Here is a 20,870-nt window from a genome sequence, read left to right as displayed (position 1 = left end):
AAGCCATGTCTAAAGTTGTGGTAGAGGTCGCTACAGTAGTCTCAATAGGTGCTGTATTTTTTGGAGGCATTGCACCCCAAAGATCTCTATACCCCTGCCAACTTCAGTGCATGATGGGTTACTTCAGCTGTACATTATAAGATATTGGTGGAATACTTAGCGAATTATTTTGCTCAGATTAAAGCACTGATTGTTCCACTAAGAAAACAACTGTACATTGCCAAGGTTTTAAAATCAGTTCAGTATTAGTAAATGTATGTTCTTGGGTTTTTTTTTGTTTGTTTTTTTTTTTTCCTTCTTACATTTTTTGGAACTCTGACCATGCAAAGCAATCCTTAAATAAGCCAAAAGTTGTGGTGTTACTTTAAGCTGAATAAAGAGAACGTGTGTTTAAAACATGCAGTCTATTCCATCCTCTTCCTTTTGTTCCTTTTTCTGTGTTGAGAATACCAAGTCTGGCAGGAGGCCTGCTGGGTCTCAGRGAATTACTTATTTCTCAGAGTGAAACCTTGCATCTGTCCTAGTATCTCCATCCTTTCCTTCTAACAGCTGTGCTGTGCATCTCTCAGGAGATGCGTACAGTTTAGAGAGCTAAGGATAAAATGGTATTTGTTTTCCTGTAGAAAATGCAAGTCTCTGGGCTGGCACCAGCTTTTCTGCTCCATGGAATGTTCTAGGATATCCTTGCAGGAGATGCTCTAAATGCCACTGCTTTTTCCATTAGCAGCCATTGAGTTGCAACCCTTATGTAATACCATGCTCAACCATCTCTGTTTCTACAGCTGCCTTATGTCTAATAATCTCTTTCTTGCCATGAACTTAGGTCACAAAGAACTTCTCCTGTTCCAGGAAGGATTACCAGTTCAGGTGACTGTCTGGACAGAAATGTGGGCTGGTAGAGAAAGCACTGCTTCTTAGTCGTGCTGGTGGGAGCTTCTTGTCAATGTGAGTGGCTTCTGTCATAAGAACAGGGAATTTAAGGGGTGTGATTACAGGACCTTAGGAACAAAAGAAGCAAACAAGCATTGTGCTTAGTTGTATGGTGGTTGCTGCTTTGTGTCATTTTGAGAAGCAGTGTTACTTTTGTCAGCAAGAGTTCCACTTTGCTGGCTCACATCTCTTTTAAATCTAAACAATGCCTAAGCAATTTGTGGGGCTGAGTAAGACAGGGGTGTGGTTACTGAAGATAAGTAGGCATATATGCATCATCACTATAGTATTTAATAAGTATTAATTTTAGCCACTAAAATTATGAGTTTCTTTGCATTCTGTCAACAGAATTGGAGATGCAAAATGAAGACATAGGTATTTTCAAAGTCCTTTATGCACAGAATATGAAATCACCCATCTGGAAGCATAACTCTTAAATCTAGTTCTGCTCATTCAAAATGGAGCTGCTTCTTTGTTACCTGACTTYTTACCAGATCAGATGTCTCTTTTCTGCTATTTAAACTGGTAGTCTTGAAGTTGATACCCTAAATGTGCAGCAAAGATGAGACATCTCAGTACTTCAAGGTTTTCTGCAAGTTCTTCTGAAGATACTTTCAGATTGTCATTTAGTGTCTGTGCTACCTTTATTTTTTTTTCTTTTCAGACACCTACCTCTAATTTCTAAAGCAAGAATTAYGTTGTTTTGTCTAACACTGAATAGTGTGCTTACACGTCTGTGTGGAAGGCAAGTCTCTTGTCTAAAAGTATGTATTTAAGGTTTTATCCAGGTGCAGGTGACATTTGAAACTAAGTACAAATCCATCAAGAACAGAAAGGGTCAATATACCTGAGTCTGAGTCGCAGGTGGAAAGAGTATAACATGTTCTACAAGAGTAGAACAACAGAGAGTTGGCTTACCTAGTGAGACAGAGGATGTCAAAGAAATCTTAGTTATTAGTGAGACAGACCCMTACACTTGCTTCTTGGTGCTCAATTTTGCTATTTTGATAAATAGGATGACGAGCAGTTTCTCTCTCTTTTTCCTTATTTCATTTTCCTACTCATTTCTTTTTAATTTGTGCTCATTATGCGCCTTGCACTGAAAAGATCAGTCCTTGGGGTGTGGTTAAAGTTACACGGATGCTAGTAAGTATGTCATTTTTTTTGAACTTTTCTGAAAACCTCGAATGAAAGGCCTTCTTTTTTACAAGTTAGGGTGAAGAGCTTTAGTTCAAAGGTTAGGTGACCCAAATGCACAACTGTTCTTTTTTTTCCCCCAACTTTTTATCCTATTATTCATTTGTAATTAATCTTTTGTTAACTTGAAAGTCTTTTGGATCACAAGCATATCCTATTTCTTTTGTTATCTTCTCTTCCAAGATTCAGTAACGAAGGTTGTCAAGCATTCTAGGAATAAAAATTTATAACAAAAAAAAAAAAACCCTAAGAAACCTTATAAAGTATAAAACACGTGGGCTGAAGCTTTACTAGATAGTATTTTAATTTTAAAAAAAATGTAATCTTTTGCAAAAGATCACATTTGATATTGCTGATAATTTTAGTGCTTTGTGGTATTCCTATGTGTACTTTTTTAACTCTGCTTTTTTGTTTTTTAGAAACTTGAGTGTGTAAAGGTTAAGCTCTCAATCAGGGAATGATCATGCTAATGTTGCACACACAGCTTATCCTACTCGCATATAAAGATTAAAGCTACTACATTGCAAAGTYACAATAACCCATTCTATATCTTAATACCCGTAATATTGTTCAAATATGTTGTTAACCTTCCTTCATACATTATGGTACTTAATTATTTTATGCTTGTCATATCTTTAAGTTATTTTAGTAGAAACTTTTGACAGCAGCTGTATTGTTGGCTTCAAAAATGATGGCTTTGCTTAGGTACAAGTTAAAGCATAAATATATCCTTAGGTGATCTCCCTCGTAAGTCAGTTGTTGATTTCTTACTCTGCTTTCTTAGATTTAAGAGCTAGATTATTATGTGATTTTTTTTAATACAAAGTTATGCTTCTTGCAGTATGCAGAACAATGCACAGCCCACAGAAATGCTACCTGTATGCTGCTTATGTTACTGGAAAAGTATAGTTTGGTTTGAAAAATACTCATATAACACATGCAATGAGGCGTATACGGGTGTGTATGTATACAACGCAGCCCAAAATGCACRTGTCATGTTAAGGACTTTTTGATTCTTCCAAAGTGACTTTAATAAATCCTGTAATGCCTTTAATCATGTAGTCTAACACTCCCTTAGCTTCTCAGGTGTGGAGGGAGGAAGATTATGAAATTTCCTCAATATTTGGATTGTCAGCCATTGTCTGGAAGAAATTTTAAGAASAACATTAAGTTCTTTGTCACTGCAGCTTGCTTTTCAGTGTCTTCTTTATATACCCATTTTACTTGATCCTCTGGAGTAAGAAACCTGTGAGATTTAGAGGCCTGCAAATGCAGATGGGCAGCTAGTAGGATTTCAGGAAGGGCCTGCTAAGCAAAGTCTGCAGGCCTTCTTTGCTCAAGACTTAGACTCAGACTTTTAGGTCTTGAAACCTTAGCCTTGGTTGCTGTGATGATCAAAGTGGAGGTTGTCCAACTGCACCTTTTGTACTTGTGTACTTACATTGTTTTGGTGCTGTGTTATTATGAAATACAGAGTGACAACTGTGTGCTTTATAAAATAAAAGATCATAAAAAGTAATGGGAAGCAGGAAGAATTAACACTACTAATAGAAAACCTCAAAAAGAAACAATTAAAGTTTTGACCTGCTCATTTCCAAACCTCTATTTAGCAGTGATTTGTCTGCTGTCGATTTGGTTACATGTGGTGAATTCATACATGATGTATGAATTATATCTCTGATTTTCTTTTCTAGACTGTATCATCTGTAAAGCCTGTGGAAGATAGATGTATGCGCTGCAATGGTGACATAAATATTTAAGAGGACTGGATCAAGTTGTTGAGAATCTGTGTTTGTTTTTAATGCTGCTATTGAGAACAATCTAAGGCAAGTAAACAACATGAGTTTTATCATGAAACTTCACAGACATTTTCAAAGAACAGTTATTTTACTGGCCACTTTTTGTATGGTGAGCATTGTTATTTCTGCATACTACTTGTATAACGGCTACAAACAAGAAAATGAACTTCCTGAAATTGCTTCCGAAGTGGAATGTGGTGATCTTCAACTGTTGCCATACAAGCTGATGGAGATGAAAATCATGAAGCCTATTGATCCCCTGAGGACTGATCTTGTAGTGCTGGTGTTTGTGGAAAGTCAGTATTCAGCATTAGGCCAAGATATAATATCCATTTTGGAATCCAGCAGATTTCAATATCACATTGAAATTGCACCTGGAAAAGGTGATCTCCCAGTGCTTATAGACAAAAATAAAGGCAAATATGCTCTTATAGTATATGAAAATATTCTAAAGTATGTAAATATGGACTCTTGGAACAGAGGCCTTCTAGATAAGTACTGCATAGAATATGGCGTAGGTGTTATTGGATTTCACAAAGGCAGTGAGAACAGCTTGCAGAGCTTTCAGTTGAAGGGCTTTCCTTTCCTTGTCCACAGCAATCTGGGTATCAAGGACTGTTGTATTAACCCTCATTCTCCATTGCTCCGTGTGACAAAATCCTCTAAACTTGATAAAGGTCCTTTCCTTGGAAATGACTGGGCAGTTTTCCAGATTAATCATACAGCTTATCAACCAGTGGTATTTGCAAAAGTAAAGACACCAGAAAACCTTTCACCACCTACCACTAAAAGTATTCTTCATGCCACGGTAATTCATGACCTGGGGCTCCACGATGGGATTCAGCGAGTCCTCTTTGGCAATAATTTGAATTTTTGGCTGCACAAGCTGATTTTCATAGATGCCATCTCTTTCCTATCTGGAAAGAAACTCAGGCTGTCCTTGGATAGGTACCTACTGGTTGACATAGATGACATCTTCGTTGGAAAGGAGGGAACAAGGATGAACACCAATGATGTACAGGTAAAGTATATTCAGAAACTAATGATCATTGCAGCAAAGGGTGAATTTTAAAATCTAATTTGCAAAGTGAATGATTATTAAGGGTTGGAATTCCCTTAGGATGCAGATCAGCCACTAGCAAGGCAAACTGTTTCTGCCTTGAAAGAGAAGCCAGTCTGTCTAGCTTTGGGTGGCTCTGAGTCTGGGTGTAATAGTTACTTCAGCATCTAGGCTGGAGTAGAGTCTGTGTAGCGCTACTTATACATGTACTAGGAAAGCATGGGGGATAACAAAAGCCTCACCGGTTAATATTCCTGGTTTGCTCTGAAGTGATAGATGAGTTCTTGTTAAGTTCTATAAACTGGAGATTGGGCACCTCTAAATTACATTTCCCTTACTTTATATGGAAAATGGTCACCCAAAAGGAAATTAAAGAGGAGTGGTTCCTAATTAACTCTTAAAGAAAGAGGATAAGAGTGGCAGTCTTGCCTTTTAGACTCCTCTCCCCACAGTTTTAAGCAGTTAGAAAATTGCACAGGGTTTAATACTCCAGTTGATGAATACCTCCTAAGCAGATACTTCAGTGGAGTTTGAAGACAGCACAGGACTTCAGAACTAGACTCAAGAATTATTAGTATGTAACATCTGTATGTGCTAATCTTATAAGCAGAAGGTGTGTGTGGTGAGCTGATAATAAATGCCAACATAAATTTTGAAGAACAGATTGGATTGTTAGCTGTTTGAAATATTTTTCAAATGTCAAGACTAAGTTGCAGCATTTCACCTTTCTTATCTCTCATTTCTGGCTCTTGCTTGCTGCCAAGGCTGTTTTTAATATAGATCTTAAAAACTTGCTCTGTAACTAAATGACTTGACAATTTCTGCAAGTTTTTAAACAGTTTAAGTTGTTGTTTCTGAAGGTTCTTTGCTGCAGTATAGTTCAAGTGAAGTGGTGATTTTGCGTCAGTGGGAGTAACATTTTAACATTATTTTATTGCTGTATACCTAATTTCCTTTTTGTGAAGAATCTAGTTGTAAAACAGTTAGAGAACACTTTGCAAAACTGAAATGTTTGGTCTAGAAGCTAAAAATCTGTAGGCACTAATTATTGCCATGTTTATGCTAAAAATAAAGGAGAATGTTGTTACAACTTCCATAGTGGAAAGAAGAGAAAGGGGAAAGCAAAGGCAGCAAACCATGCAGTTGTTACTCAGTTTTGTTCAATTTTAAGTAGACTTTCTTAAAGTTCGAATTTATTTGTCAAGCTGCAATAACTCTGCCTATATTGCTTGATTAAACAAAAGGTTTGAACTTGGGGTTATACTTTGATTTATTTTCAGGTTACAGTGTACACTATTTTCCAAAACATTCTCTGCACATGCAGTTATAAATTAGATGTACCTCCTAGGTAAGTGTTATCCTTATATAAAAGAATTGCATGAGAGAGGGTGGAGAAAATGTGGAACAATAAATGTAATCTCTGTGTAGAACATGATGGCAGCATTTCAATTGGGTAGGCAAGCATGTTTAGAGAATCTTCTAAGTGTATAATCAAATTGCAGGAAAGAAATAAGATCTAGCCACCATCAGTGGCAAAACTCCTGTTGTTTTGAAGAAGAGGCAGATTCTATTAACAAAATATATAGAATAAAGCCAGAATAAGTCTTCCTCTGTGCTGGACAGTAACAGTTTGAAATAGCGTTTCCCATTGTTTCTTTTTGTGAATGACACCTGAAGGTATCATTTTAGGATTGTGTTATAATTATTAATTGCCAGAATTACTTATAAGAAACAGGAAGCTAATAAGACAAATTAGGTTAAAGCAGATCCAAAAGGATGAACTGTTCTGTTTTGGAAGATTAATTTGCAGTACATCAGAATGCTAATTCCTCAAAATAAAACTATCAAATAATATCAATATACATAATATCAAAGTGGAAATAACTTTTAAGTAGGAATAATGTAGATGATCATTTATGTAGTACTATATTCTGAAACAGTGGAATTAGAATAAATATTCCCTTCAGATTCTTCATCTACTTAAATTTAAAATGTTCTATTAAATATGTTGTTATGATTGTCAGATGCAATGCATCTTCGTTACTATTAATATCAAAGGAGTTATCCTCTGTGGCACAATGACATGTGGAAGAAATGGAATAAAATCAATTTGCGATAGTTGAAAATCTGTTATTGTAAACTATATTTGAACATAAACAAAATCCAGATAGGCAGGAGTGTTTGACCGAGTTCTGTGCTGACTGTGGCAAAGAGTCGTGTGCTGCTAGTGTGAAAACAGGTTCCTTTGTATAATTTCAGTATTCATGATTAATTCATTTCTACTAAGCTTACATTTTTAAATGCTCGCAATATAGAACTAGGTCTAATGCTTTTCTGAGTTTTAATATTGTTTGACATGTCTCCTATTGAATGTTTTCTGGACATAGTCACATTTAATTAAGACTATGAGCTTGCTTGGAATGAGACGGGTGTTTCCACATGCACCCAATTAATGCAGAAGTAATCTAAAACACTTCATAAAGCTTCCAAAATCCAGAGAACCGTTATGACTGGTCCAGCTCACTAGATAGGACAGAGTTTAGAAACTGCAGTGTTAATACATAACTGGTAACATAAATGATTACTTATTATTAAGTTTTATAACTAATTTAGGCAGACAGTGTTTGTCCTAGATCTTTTAAGACCTAGATCTCTCCTGTCGACTGTACAGGCAACCTAGGTTCATTTTAGAAGGACTAATTCATTAAGCCCCTAAGGTTTAGGTTCAAGCTACTTTAGCAAGTTAAGGAAGTTGACTGTACTGTTCGTTCTTTTTGAGTGTTAAAAAAGAGAATCATTATAGCAAAACAAGTCCTGCAGCACAGAAGCAGTACCAAATATTTTTTACATTGCAGTTGTGTATAAGGTTAGGTTTTCAGGGGAATATCTTCTTCAGAAACCTAAATGAGACTTGCTAAGTGGCCAGAATAATAGTTAATAGACCAATATTAGACTAAATTACCCTCCTCTTTAAAGTTTGTGAATTGGAACTAAGTACTTCTGAAAATTACTATCATAAGGTTAAGTGGTAATTTTTAATCAGTATTATTTCTTACCTCAGAAGAGGTCAATTCAAAAGCAACCTCTCTAAAATGAGGGTCTTCTGCTCCTGTAAGAATTAGGCAAAGAGGTACTTCAGCTTGAGTATCCAGTGTCAAGGACACGAGTATAAAGAGATCTTTCAACATTGTTTAGCAACATAAAAATCCTGTAAAAGTAATATAAGGGCCATTTTATTAAACGGCAGACTAACTTTGTACCAGTCCCACCATAACATCATCAGTTAAAAAACAAAAACAAAAAAGCCTCTTGAAACTATACCTGAGTGTTATCAAATTGACTGTCCCTATATGAAATCCGGGCCAATAGAATGTACTTGTTCAGCATATTGAGTAACTGTCAGTGTGCATCAACAATAACCATCCATCTTAGTTTATTTACTTTGACTTTTTCTAGAGTAATAGAAATAATGGAAGAGAACATTATCATAGTCTAATTGCCTCTCACTTTGAAAATAAACTTGATAATGTCGTCTCAGTGTTCATTTTCAATAACTTTTTACTCTCTTAATATTTGTCYAGCAGGAGAGACCATTATGCTGTGACAATGTTATATTTTTTTTGTTCCTTTAAGAGGACTAAGAGCCTATGCCGTGCAAATAATTCATTTAAATGGATATACAGATAAAATCTATTTAGATTTTCTAAATAAACAAAGTTTATCTTAATAGACCATGATTGTCCCACTTGACACTATAATTTAGTATCTTAATCTTTATTGTTACAGTTACTCATTATAAATTTTTCAAACTATAAAGCACTGAGATTTTTTCAAGGAAAAAACAATCTGATAATAAGGGGAAAGTTAAAATACAATTTTTTTCCATTGATAGCTCTTACTCCAGAAGAACCAGTGGAGCAGTAGGCAGTTAAGATGATAAACATTTTTTTCCATTTCCTCCATACATGCATTTTCTGTATTTCTTTGACAGTTGATCACATAATCAAAATTAAAAATTAGGACATTGTGAAATATTTTCTCAAGTTAATAGCTGTATGATCCCCTCTATATTCTCCTGTCCTTTATGCACTTTTCAAAAGGCAGTTTAAATTGAAGTCATGATGAGGAAAACATACTTACTTCCCTGTAATCTTTTCACTTTCTTCATATAAATCTAATCTTTCCCTACACAAGTAATTCCTATATTTGCTCAGTTTTGGAACAGTGATCAGCTTGTTACATGGGAAAACTTTGGCATGAATAAGCATCTTTGATTTGTTACCGAATATACTCAGAGTAAACAGCAGACAAACAGGATTATGCTTACACGTGAAAATATTGTGAGGGGTGCTTGTTTCTTTTGAGAGAATTCTTTGTAAATGCCAAGCAAGAAGTTTCGTATTAACCATACACATTACTGGGAGGGAGATGATATATCTTGTTTCTTCTTCTACTCTGTGAGCGCTTAGGTAATGTGTTCTTTAGTAGACCTGCATTAAAATGAGAAAAATAAGTTTGAATCTGCAGAGGCTTTCAACATTAGAGTCATTGAAGGACTGGATGATGGGAGTTACATTCTTTAGTGGTTTGCTTGCATATCAATTGTGCTAAACAGTGTTCTGATAATTCAGAGGATTTAGACGAAAAGAACAAATTTATAGCGTTGTAGGCTCCATCACTTACATGGTCTGTCTGTGCAAGATTTTTCTTGCCTAGATGTTGAGGTTTATAACATAGACGTCTGTATCAGAGCTAGCCATCTAACTTTCTGTACTAGTCAACATAGAGAAATAGCCACAAATGGCTCATCTTCAGACACACTAAGTGAATTACACCTTAAAAATATGTGTTTGTTGTTCATAAAATCCTTCTAAAGTGACTAAGATCAAATATAAACATTTGTGTTTGCTCAGATAGATCTTATTCCATGTCCCAGAGCCAGTGCTGTCACTGTTATATTATTACCTCTGTGCRTTGGTGGCCTAATATCTTTTGTTTAATATAACAGAAATTTCTCCCCTAAGAGCTAACTGTTTATTCCCTGTATTACAAATTTGTTCGTGTTAGTGTATCTTAATGAATTTTAAACAATTGTAGTAATTTAAGTGTCTTTTCAGCCTGTATAGCAGGAAGAAATCAGTATAGTATAGATCAGTATTATTTTCCATGTATAGTTGCAAGAAATCAGTACTTTGCATGCTAAAGTACACCACGTGTATATGAATTTTAAAAATACTGTGACATTTCTTTCAATTATTCTTGCATAGAAATGACCTAAATATTTGTATTAGAAGAGAAGGTTAAGTATATTTTGTGCTAAAGAATGAGTGGAGAATGGATAGGAGATGCCAGAAAGCCTGAATTGTTAAGACAGCAGGATAGTTCCCTAACCTTTCACAGGAGAAAGTGCAATTATGTAAGTTAATCATTTATTTATTTGTAGTATCACATAGTCAGTTACTAGGAAAGAAGTGGTATGTCATTGAATGTGTCAGTTACACAACTACCAGAGATACTCATGTTTATTCAATTACACCGAGCTTTATATATTTTATGGACTGATGCCAGTGGATAGAACATTTTAGTAGTCAGTTATGTTAACATTTAAGCAACTTGTTTAATGTACTAAACTTGTGTGAATTTTAATATAGTAAAATGGGTATTACTGCTTCTCAATACAGCCCAGCTTTTGTGTTTAAAGGGAGCTTGTTGGTGTTTGAAACAGAATGTTGTAAAAAAATCCTAGGCCAGAGGAGGGTGGCTGCAAACAGGGGGCACAGGAGGGCTGGTATGCTTCATATATGATGCTTCTAGGATTATTGAGGTAACACTTGGAAATTTCATATGTGCTTCCTTCTCCCTTTTTGCACTTGTGCATTTAGCTACAACCAAGCTTGGTGCAATAAGCTTAACACTAAGATTAATTATTCAGGTTATCCATTGTGCCAAATGTGTGACGACAAAAAGCTTTGTATAGTAACTATGTGCCTAATAATAGCTGGTTTCTTAAATCATACCTGGGTGGACAGGTATGGAGAAAAGGAGATCACCTTCCCCTATTTATGTTTAAATGTCCTTAGTCCATGTTTTATGTTGATATGCATATAGACATTATATGTGGGGGAGGACTGAGATGTGTACAGTGCACGGGTCACTTACTGGCCAGGAAAGATGGTCATCTGTGGAGCTAGTGATGCACTTCCTTTTTTCCAAAAGGTTTATATAAACAGTATTAAATATACTGCCTATCTCCCTAGGATATAGGATGAATATGAACCTCAGAATGAAATTTGCAAAATAGAATGTGTGTCAAATAGCAGCACTGACACATTCATCTGACGTATTCATCACTGACATATACAAAAAGCCATACTTTTTGTGTCCAAAGTGGTAACTATATTCATACATTTTTAGGACTGAACTGTCTGTTTTGTCAATGCAGATCATCTGTTCCTCTATACAAAACTTTGTGGATGCAGTGGCTGGAAAAACAGTGCCATACTGCTCTGTATTAAAAAAGTAAAAGAAGTTAAGCAGTGATTGGCCTATGGATGTTCTTTCCAGCTCAGAATCAATTCATGCTAGCATTAGATTTGGGACAGCTTACAGTTCCTCTGCTATATTTGTTATGAAGAATCCAAATTTATTTATTTTTTATTCTAGTTCTGTATTTGTTAGAATTCTTGGCTTGTTTTCTTGTTTGTTCTTGAAAGTTAAAATAATTGGATGTGGGAGCATTTAGCCCTGTTGAACATGTAAGGTCCTAGATATAGGATTTAACAACTCACAATATTGATGTACTGCAGCCTTTCAGCAAAGCAGCAGAGAGTTTTACTGTTAAGGAGGATAATAGTCTATGCATCTTTCTCCTATCTTTTTAAATAAATGGGCCTAAAGATGCCAAATATTTTCCACTGTACGGGAATTCTGCAGAAGTTAGTTACATTCTGCACTTCACAAAAGGAGTGTCTCGCACAGAAGCACTGGGTCAGAAGACCAATAGTGCCCCATGGTGCTTCATTCATATTTAGTGACTGCTAAGAACTGTGACTGCTGAATAGAGAATCCTCTGGAGTACTAAGGCAAAAGACATCACAGAAGATCAAGGCAGATTGCTAATAGAGTTACATATAGTGATTTTTTTTCCTTTCTGCTTAGTTTTCCAATGCCAGAGTAACCTAATGAAGTATTTTGAAATTTAAAAGCTTGTAACACTATATCCTTTCATACCAACCTAAAATCACTTGAAATAGTGATTTTTTCAGGCAACTCCTAAGAGAACTGTGATTCTTAAAAGGCTCACRCTGTCCCCTCCTGTTGTGAACTGTGCGACAGGGGACTGAGAGAAAACTTGATCTCCATTAGCTTGTTCGTTTGTTTGTTTTTAATTGCTAAAGAGGCAGAAGATGCTTCCCAGCATAAAGGATCCTGTGGGATCTTTGAGGGCTATGGGCATGATTTGCTTAAAGTCCTTGTCTTAACAGGCCATTTAGATCCGATCAGGAGGGCATCTCAAGGCCATCCTCAGACAGCCCATTCATTATGGACCATCCTGTTTCCAGCAGAAGTATGGAGGCACTTGGGAAACCCTCAGAGAACAGAGAAGGAAAAGTTGATCTATGTGTTGCTAGTCCCAGTTTTCCACTTGGTCTTGCTTGTGAATACCATCTGAACAGTTTGCCTGAGTATGCCTATAGTAAATAAAGAGCAGATAAAACCATCTCAGGGTCTGGCCAGTAGAGACTCAGAGTTAACCAAGGTTCAAATTTTAACTGGACACGCGTGTTAAAATGTTTCTGTGAGCAGATGCTTTTCAAAAAGTGAGCTAAGGCAAAATAAGTTCATTTTCTGCAAATAAATGATTTATAATGGCTGGGGGCAGAGGAGAGAGAACCACTCCTTGAAGGAAGGAAGGAATGGACTTCTTACCGTAACTCCTCATTTGTCTGACCACAATCATTTTACTGTTCTGGCTTGCTCAGTGAATCTTTTTTAATATGATAGATTGTTCTCCTATATGGCCCATAGGCAATACTTTCTAAAATTTTTGCTCCCGATGCCTTTATGAAAGTAACAGAGATGAAGAGAAAATAAATAGCTGATTATTTGAAATACCTTTCTTCAAATACACATGCATACTTCCATTGATATCTTGCTTCCTTTTAAGTAAGTAATGTGTTGTGATTCTAACAGCTGACATATGGAAGTAATAGAGAAAAGAATTATGACTCCTTTTTATAACCAGAAGAAGGTGAATGCTCTGCAGATTGTCACACRTGACATACAGCAGGAGGGCTTCGTTCCATGCATAGTGATTTGCTGCCATTCAGGAAGCTCATTAGCATTCTTTGGAGGAGGTTGTTATGGTCCCATTATTTTCTCCTCCAGAGGTTAAACTACTCTAACTACATTTAAGGGAGGGCAGGGGGAAAGTACTGCACTCCCTGTCCATGTCTCTGATAAGCCACTGTTTCTTTGCTCACCTGTGTCCCATGTTTTACAGTTTAACGGTTATGCAACAGGAAATGCATATGTGCACCCAGAATGCCAACCCCCATTAGTCATTCTTGGTTGAAAGCCGTATACTTAGAAAGTTCTGTCAGTACCCTATTTCCTTTCTCTTCTCAGAAACTTATACTTTAAGAATGTGTGTGAATATTTTCATAGAATATATGAAAAGGCGTGTGACCCTGCTCGTTAGACTTTCAGTATTGTCAACATAACCTAAGTCCAACTCTGTTTGTGTTGATCCATATGGCCATGAGAGCAAATTTGCCTTTTCAAAATTTATGAAAGAGGCAAGATATGTTGAAATCTTAATATGCACTGTAAGACTTTCACATCTACTGAATAATTTGCCTCCACTGAAAAACCTTTTTCARAGTTTCAAGATTAGTAATTTAAAAGCTGCTCATTGTTGTTCACTGAATAACAATGTTCAGAGAGCGAAAGAGAAAAAAGGAAGTTACAAGCGAAGATACACAGTGGGCTTTGATGTCCGTAAGTTAATGCAGACCTGAGGCAAGGTGCTAACTCTGTGGGGCATGGATGGCATCATAATTAAAGATGCTTATGTGTTGAAACTACTTTCCATCATACTGACAATATGTTCCCATGATGCCCTGTGAATTTAGACTGTAAGTTCTCCGGGTCAGAGGCTCTCTTTATTCTGTGTTTACACCTTTCTTTATAAAGTCTTCGTGCATGTCAAAGGCATATTTCAAAAAGCATTTTGATAATAGAAATAATAACGCAACTATTGCTTATCACGGAGCAATATAAATTCAGCACTGTATTAATGCCTGCTGCAAGACTTACTCTAAGCTTTTTTTTGCTCTCTAATTCCTGCTGCTTTAGTGGAATTGAACAAAATTTTTACAAGCAACAAATAAAAATCATTGTAAATAAATACAAAAATGTAATTAACTGTAAAACATAAAGCTAAAATTGTGACTACCTCCTTCATTGTCTTCAGTCTCACGAAGGAGGATCACAGTATGGCAAAAAGAAGAATGCGGGAAGAAGGGGAATCTGTCTCATTAATACTTTTACAGTTCAGTTCCATGGAAAGTGTGCTTTCTTTTCACCTATTCAGTCTGGAAAAAGTCAGTACAACTGCAGGACTGATTCTTGATGATTATTCTTGCAAAACAAAGTAAAAGGAAGACGGTTGCCAGGGTATATCTAACTCCTCCGGGAATAACAATGCCCTATCTATTTTGAGTTCTAGTTTCTTCTCTGAGTAAAATTCAAAGTGACCTTTCTTTTTTTGTTTTGCTTTTTATAAGATGAAAGCATTACTCCCAAATTAAAACCAGTGTTTGACAAATAGCAACAAAACCTTCTGACCAGTTTTTTAAATATTTAGTCTTTAGCAGATTCCTTCTGATAACTTTACAACCCTGGAGCTGAATTAGACTGTTCCTTAGAATGTTGTTGCATGTCCAGAACAAATTGTAAATTAAATACCTTTATATACTGCAAAACTTTTACTATATTTGTAAATGTAAATACTGGAGAAAACAAATAAGTCAGTGACTGTGTGGCTTGACCGCCATGGAGCCATCCCACTCCAAGTCAGTAAATTCATGTGGGAAGGGCCATGCCATGCTGTATGGAGATACCAAGTTAGTTTGGAAATGCTCTGGTTGTGTTTTCATGGAGCTAATAAGCTATATAGCTCTACATCAAACTCCCGTGCTCTTCTGCTTTCAGCAGTAGCATTCCTGAGAACAGCTCAAGCTTCTCTGCTCTCCTGGAATAAATATAACTGAGAGTTGCCTATGACAGAGCATTACTGGAACTGGAAAAGAATCTGAAAAATATTTTTGTCTCATTTATTATTTTTATGATGAGAAAATCATTTCTCTTATACATCATCCTTTTTCACTGTCCCCCTTAAAAATAACAGGGATTTTGAAAATGGTAATCCTGAAAATACCATAAAAACAAGATGGAGATTAAACTATATCCCAGTTTGCAATATAAGGAGAATTGGAATTTAAGCTATATATACTTTATATCAAGAAATTATTTTATCTTTCTGACTGGAGAAATTCCTTGAATGTTGTACTCAATTCGGTCACCACAGAATCAGAAATACTTAGAGAATGGTTAGACAGAAACACCATCATACTCGGGAAATCTTTGAGCAAAGACTGAAAAAGTWAAGGCTAAAGAACTTGTTAAGTGATGACTAAAGCAGAAAGTAATAGGCTTCAGATGTCTGCAGGCTATGAACAATGAGGATGGATAATAATTATTTAATATGCTATGCTAAAATACTTAAGTATAGGCTGAAAGCCCTTAATTAATTTAAGATTAAGATATATTCTTTATCTCTTACAGTGTAATCAAATGCAGAATTCAGTTTGGGATCTTTTTGGTCAGTTTGAGCCCACAAGTACGGAGCTTAGTTGGGAAAAGACACATCTACCTAGATGTGGTTTCTATAATCTTATATTTTAGAAAGGCAGGTGCTCATTTAAAAACAGGAAAGGTGTGTGTCAACAAAATCATTCCTTTGTGTTAAAACACATCCTCTTATATTTCTTGTACTGATGTCCCGTGTTTCACAAAGCTCTTGCTTTGTCTTTGCTGAAATATTTCTCTTGGACTAGGTACTATATAGAAGTCAATGAGATTGTCCAAATTTTGATTAACTTTAAAATGTGATCTAAGTGGGAGTTTTTTCTGTATTGGTTACATATAATCATGAAAAATAGGGTTTGAGAAAAGAATTAAATTTCAGTTATTTTATGCAAACTTTTCTCTTTTTTTGCTTTCACATTTTATGTTGATTCTTCTATACTAATACTTATGCAGCAGAGGAAGTTCACTGAGTAACTTTAGAACTATTGTTAAAAAAAAAAAAAAAAAAAAAAAGTAGCTATTCATTTATGACTCCCTAGCGAGAGAGCAGGCAGGAGACTGAATTCCCAGCTGTTTCTAACATGGAGCTTTGAGACAGAAAATGAAAGTCTTGCTGTTCAGAAATTTTTTTCTGGAAATAAAGACAGAGCGTAAGTAGAGAAAGGGCTTTCCCTAGGCTCTAACTCACCCAAATTATAAGGACAAGGTCTTTCTTATAGAGAGACAGAAAGGGACACAAATAGATGTTTAAACAGATCGAGTAGTAAGAGAAGCTGAGAAATCTTTAAAGCTCCATTAGGAAATAAAACAGGAGACACTTTTATGAATGGATTGTGTCATGTGTGTGCTGCCCAGCCTTGTGTGTTCAGTTTGTTTAACATGACAGTGATAGATCTATTATGCTTGACTAAACAGAGTGAGCAACTGGCTCTATTGTAGTTTTTATCTAAATGAGAGGGATTTAGTCTACTTTTATTTGCTCTTTATTTTATGTGTTTTCTAGTATGTAAAACTAAGATTAACACAAGTATTATTGGGGTTGTCTAGCAGCTTTAGTCTTAGGAAAAAAAATACAAACGAAGTAAAAAAGCACTCCGAAGCATTTCTCTTTGATTGATACACACTTTTTATACATAGCATATATTTTTATACATAGCATATAGCAACTAATACTTCTTTTAAGCTACCTGAATTGCAACTTGTTATACCTGATTCTGTAGACTTGAGCTTCCCCTTGAGCATATAACAAGTTTTCACTGTAATTGTACCTACTGTTGTTCAGTGATCTCTCTTTAAGTGCTGGAAAAATAATAATAAAAAAAAACCTAGATGCTTGAAATATTTTATRCCCTGGAAAAATAGAGTGGTGCAAGCCACTGTTGAGCTGTGATCATCTGTATAAAGATGCAGACAAAATTTCAGCAAGTTAGTTATTTAAAATTCTGCTGAACTGGAAGCACAAACTTCTGGGCTTATAGGGAAAATTGAGCCTTAGTTTATCCAGTCTCAGGAATTGAGATTCAGAGAATACTAACACTGAAGCAAAAAAAATAGACTGAGGTTTTTGCAGAAGGCCATATCCATAAGGTGTCATTTTAATTTTCATAACCTTTTTCTAAAAAAATGAGGCATTTGTAATGTCCATGTTTGATTTTTCCAGTCCGTGCATCTAAAGTCTTTTGGATCTACTAGCCAATTTCAGTCTGGTGTGACCGATAAGGCAGGTCTCAGAGAGTTAAATTCCTGCTAGCTTCGTGGAATTCAGTRTGAAATAAGGCATGCACATGGATTAGTGCCTGCACTGAAGCTGAGATTTCAGATGAGCTCTGCATTTACCTGTTGTCTGTGACCTTGCCCTGGCCAGTCAGTATGCTGCGTCTAGGAACTAGTGACGGCATATACTGCCACTTTTGTCTGGTAGGATGTATGGTACACTGGGAAGGGAATGAGGGGCTTTGGAGACATGGGAGGGCCTGAGGGGAAGGATAAGACCTAGGTGACAGTGTGAAAGCAAGCACAGGCTGCTGCATTGTGGGAGTGGCAGTTTGAGACATATCTATGAGGAATCAGGTTTTATGGAGCTTCTTGTTATTGTTGTTTTGTATGCAGGCCATGGATAAAAAGGAGGACTTGAAATCTGAATTGCATCTTTCAACATTGGCATTTTGGACAGAGCAATATATGTACTGATGAACCCATCAGAGTGGTTTAGATGATGTGACCCAGCTGCTTCCTCCTGTGTATTCTAGTGAAGCCACTATGGGCTCGTATGATGAGAGTTTGGGCCCATACATTTTTAGAATGTTGAACCTTACAGATATTTCAGCATTCAGCAGCTTTCCCAAGCAGAGCCACATGTTGTAAAGAGCTGCGTAAAAGGGCCATAAGCATCACAGCCAGGCAGCAATGTGTGACAGATAAGGGACCATAGACTTTGCCACAGTGGAAGCTCAGACAACTCTGTACAGTGAATGACTGTCTTGCTTGGACAGTAGCCTTTGTCCTCAAGCCAGATTCTGACTGCTGTGCCTATCAGCTATGGTGAAAGCCAATACTGGAGCTGGCATACGAGGAAGCATTAAATAAGAAGCAAACATCTTGTTCATAACGAGTATGGTACTAGCAATTGGATAATATATCTGTGTACTGTCAGCTAATTGACTGTGAGATATATGCACCATTGGAAGAATAGCCAATTTTACATTGTTTTAATTTTATAACAAAAACTGTATACCTTACCAAACAAAATGTGAAGTTGTGAAAGTATGGGATGTCTAATGAGCAGACTGAGATACAATTGCTTTGCGACTTAGGTCATTCTTTGAACCTCAGTTTTGGAGGCCTGACAGTTACTGGTATCTAGACAAGTGTCTGCATGCATCAGTAAACAACCTTTGTAATTTATCTGCCGCTGATGGGATGAGATGGAAATGAGCAAGACTAAGCAGTCACAGCAGGTGGCCAGGAGGTAAACTGGAATTGAATCCAAATTAGTCTGTAGCCCTAAGAGCTGGCCCATCATGCTCAGAGGTCAGGCAGCTCAGTGGCATGTTTGACTTGGCAATACAGCTGCTTGAGGGCTTGTGTTATAAGGAATGTACCTCCATTTCCGGCTGTACTATGCAGAGATCTTGAATGCGTTTTAGAGTCTTTTTTTTTTTTTTTTTTTTTACTTCAAGTTCTGTTATATACTGAGAATTTACCTATTTATTCTTGCTGTTTCATGAGCAGATGAAATGTTAGATAAAAACACATGAATCAAGGCTCTATATTGAATTCTATTTGACCAGAATCCAGGGAAAAATTGCCATATGCACCAGTAGGGTGTTTATTAGTTCTGTGTTAATTGACCTGGGGTTTTTTGACCTTTAATTAAAAGAAATGCAGGACTTTATTTCTTTTAACTGCAGAATAATGAGATCATTTAGCTATGTAGTAATAGGCACCTCTTCCGTCAAAGTACAGTTTAATCAAGAGCTAATGATGCAGAATTCCATACAGAATCCTGAAAACAGCATGCTAATTACGTTACTTTATTAAATACAATTGGCACCAAGTATTTAAAATCTTCGACTTACCTTGTCATAATTAGCTTATTCCCATTACCTGTTATTACCTGCTATCTCAACCTTCAAGAAGTGAGAAGCTTGTTAAAGAAGTTAGTCAGAAATATTTCTTAAATCTTTTGGTTGTACAAATGATTTGCCTAGATGAAAGAGCCTAATTACTTGAAGATTTATAATTGGAGCATCATGAAAACTATTATTTTATGTAATACAAAAAGCTCCGGAAGAAGATCCTGTAACATTAAAACACTATATTCTAATAATGAACTTACGACGCAAATCATTTGAGACAACATTTTCCAAAGTGGCTTTGGAGAACCTCAAGTTCAGATACCTATTGCTGCCATTCAGGAGTACTTGTCATCCCAGTTACTCCATCTGTGCACATAAACTGAAGTTGTGGTCGCCTGAATTTTTCTGAAATCAGATCCAGTGTGTCTTATACTGGACACTGAAAAACCAAGACATACCTAATCAGGCCTCAGTGAAGATCTCGGCCTGAATGTCTCATCTCCTCAATACTTTAAAAGAGAAGTTTGGTAAGGGTGCTTACTGAACTTAAATGAAAGTACTCCCACTTTAACTATTGTATACTTTAATATATGGGAGGTCTGGTAAGATACCCAAGTGAATGGATCTGACAAAACAGTCCAGGTTACCCCCAAGCAAATGGGGAGAGTTTTGCATATCTTGCATGTTAAAAGAGTTGAGCTTTAGGCATGCCTATTTTGATAATTTAAAAACACAATTGTTGCAGGTAGAATCTGGTTCTTGGTAAACCACAACCATTTTTGAGTAACTGGCACCAAGTACTTAATTCCTGCTGTAAGGAATTTTTGCACGTGTATTTTTTGTTTTAAATTCTGCTACAATATTATGTGGCCATTTGTAAATAGGCATCCTACTGGCATGTGGAACGGCTACATTTAAAAGAATTTGTAGATTTTTTGCAATCTATGTTTTAATTGAAAAAAATAACATTTCTTGAAGCTACTGTATCTTGAGAAGCAGGGTTTTTTCACATGTTTTAATTTTGTTATCTTCAGGAGTGGTTATCTTCAGCTCACATGGAATCTGATTTGCTGTAGACTTGAAAGTATGTGTTGTCAGGTTTAGCTTTTCCATCCCTATTTCATCATTTTTTCCATCTGTGCTGGATTGTATCATCTTGGCCACTTTGGTTCCACTTCTCTTCACTTCTCTTCACTTCTCTTCACTTCTCTTCACTTCTCTTCACTTCTCTTCACTTCTCTTCACTTCTCTTCTCTTCTCTTCTCTTCTCTTCTCTTCACTTCTCTTCTCTTCTCTTCTCTTCTCTTCACTTCTCTTCTCTTCTCTTCTCTTCTCTTCTCTTCTCTTCACTTCTCTTCTCTTCTCTTCACTTCTCTTCACTTCTCTTCACTTCTCTTCACTTCTCTTCACTTCTCTTCACTTCTCTTCACTTCT

General features: G+C 36.2%; 1 protein-coding gene across 1 annotated transcript in view; it reads left to right on the top strand.

The window, feature by feature from the left end:
* The first annotated feature begins 931 nt into the window (after window positions 1–931).
* The window catches only part of LOC146584912 (bifunctional heparan sulfate N-deacetylase/N-sulfotransferase 3), a 72,031-nt gene continuing 52,092 nt past the window's right edge, over window positions 932–20,870 (top strand). Inside the window, exons 1-2 of the mRNA XM_085323873.1 lie at window positions 932–945; window positions 3,822–4,947. Of these exons, the coding sequence (XP_085179999.1) occupies window positions 3,967–4,947 (981 nt within the window). The 5' untranslated portion in view covers window positions 932–945; window positions 3,822–3,966. The remainder of the gene's footprint in view (window positions 946–3,821; window positions 4,948–20,870) is intronic.

The sequence above is a fragment of the Rhea americana genome, unplaced genomic scaffold (genome assembly GCF_003343005.1).
Source record: "Rhea americana isolate MKP2758 unplaced genomic scaffold, rheAme1 scaffold_89, whole genome shotgun sequence".
NCBI lineage: Eukaryota > Metazoa > Chordata > Aves > Rheiformes > Rheidae > Rhea > Rhea americana.
The sequence above is the reverse complement of the archived record's forward strand: the minus strand, read 5'-3'. Positions and strand labels throughout refer to the sequence as shown.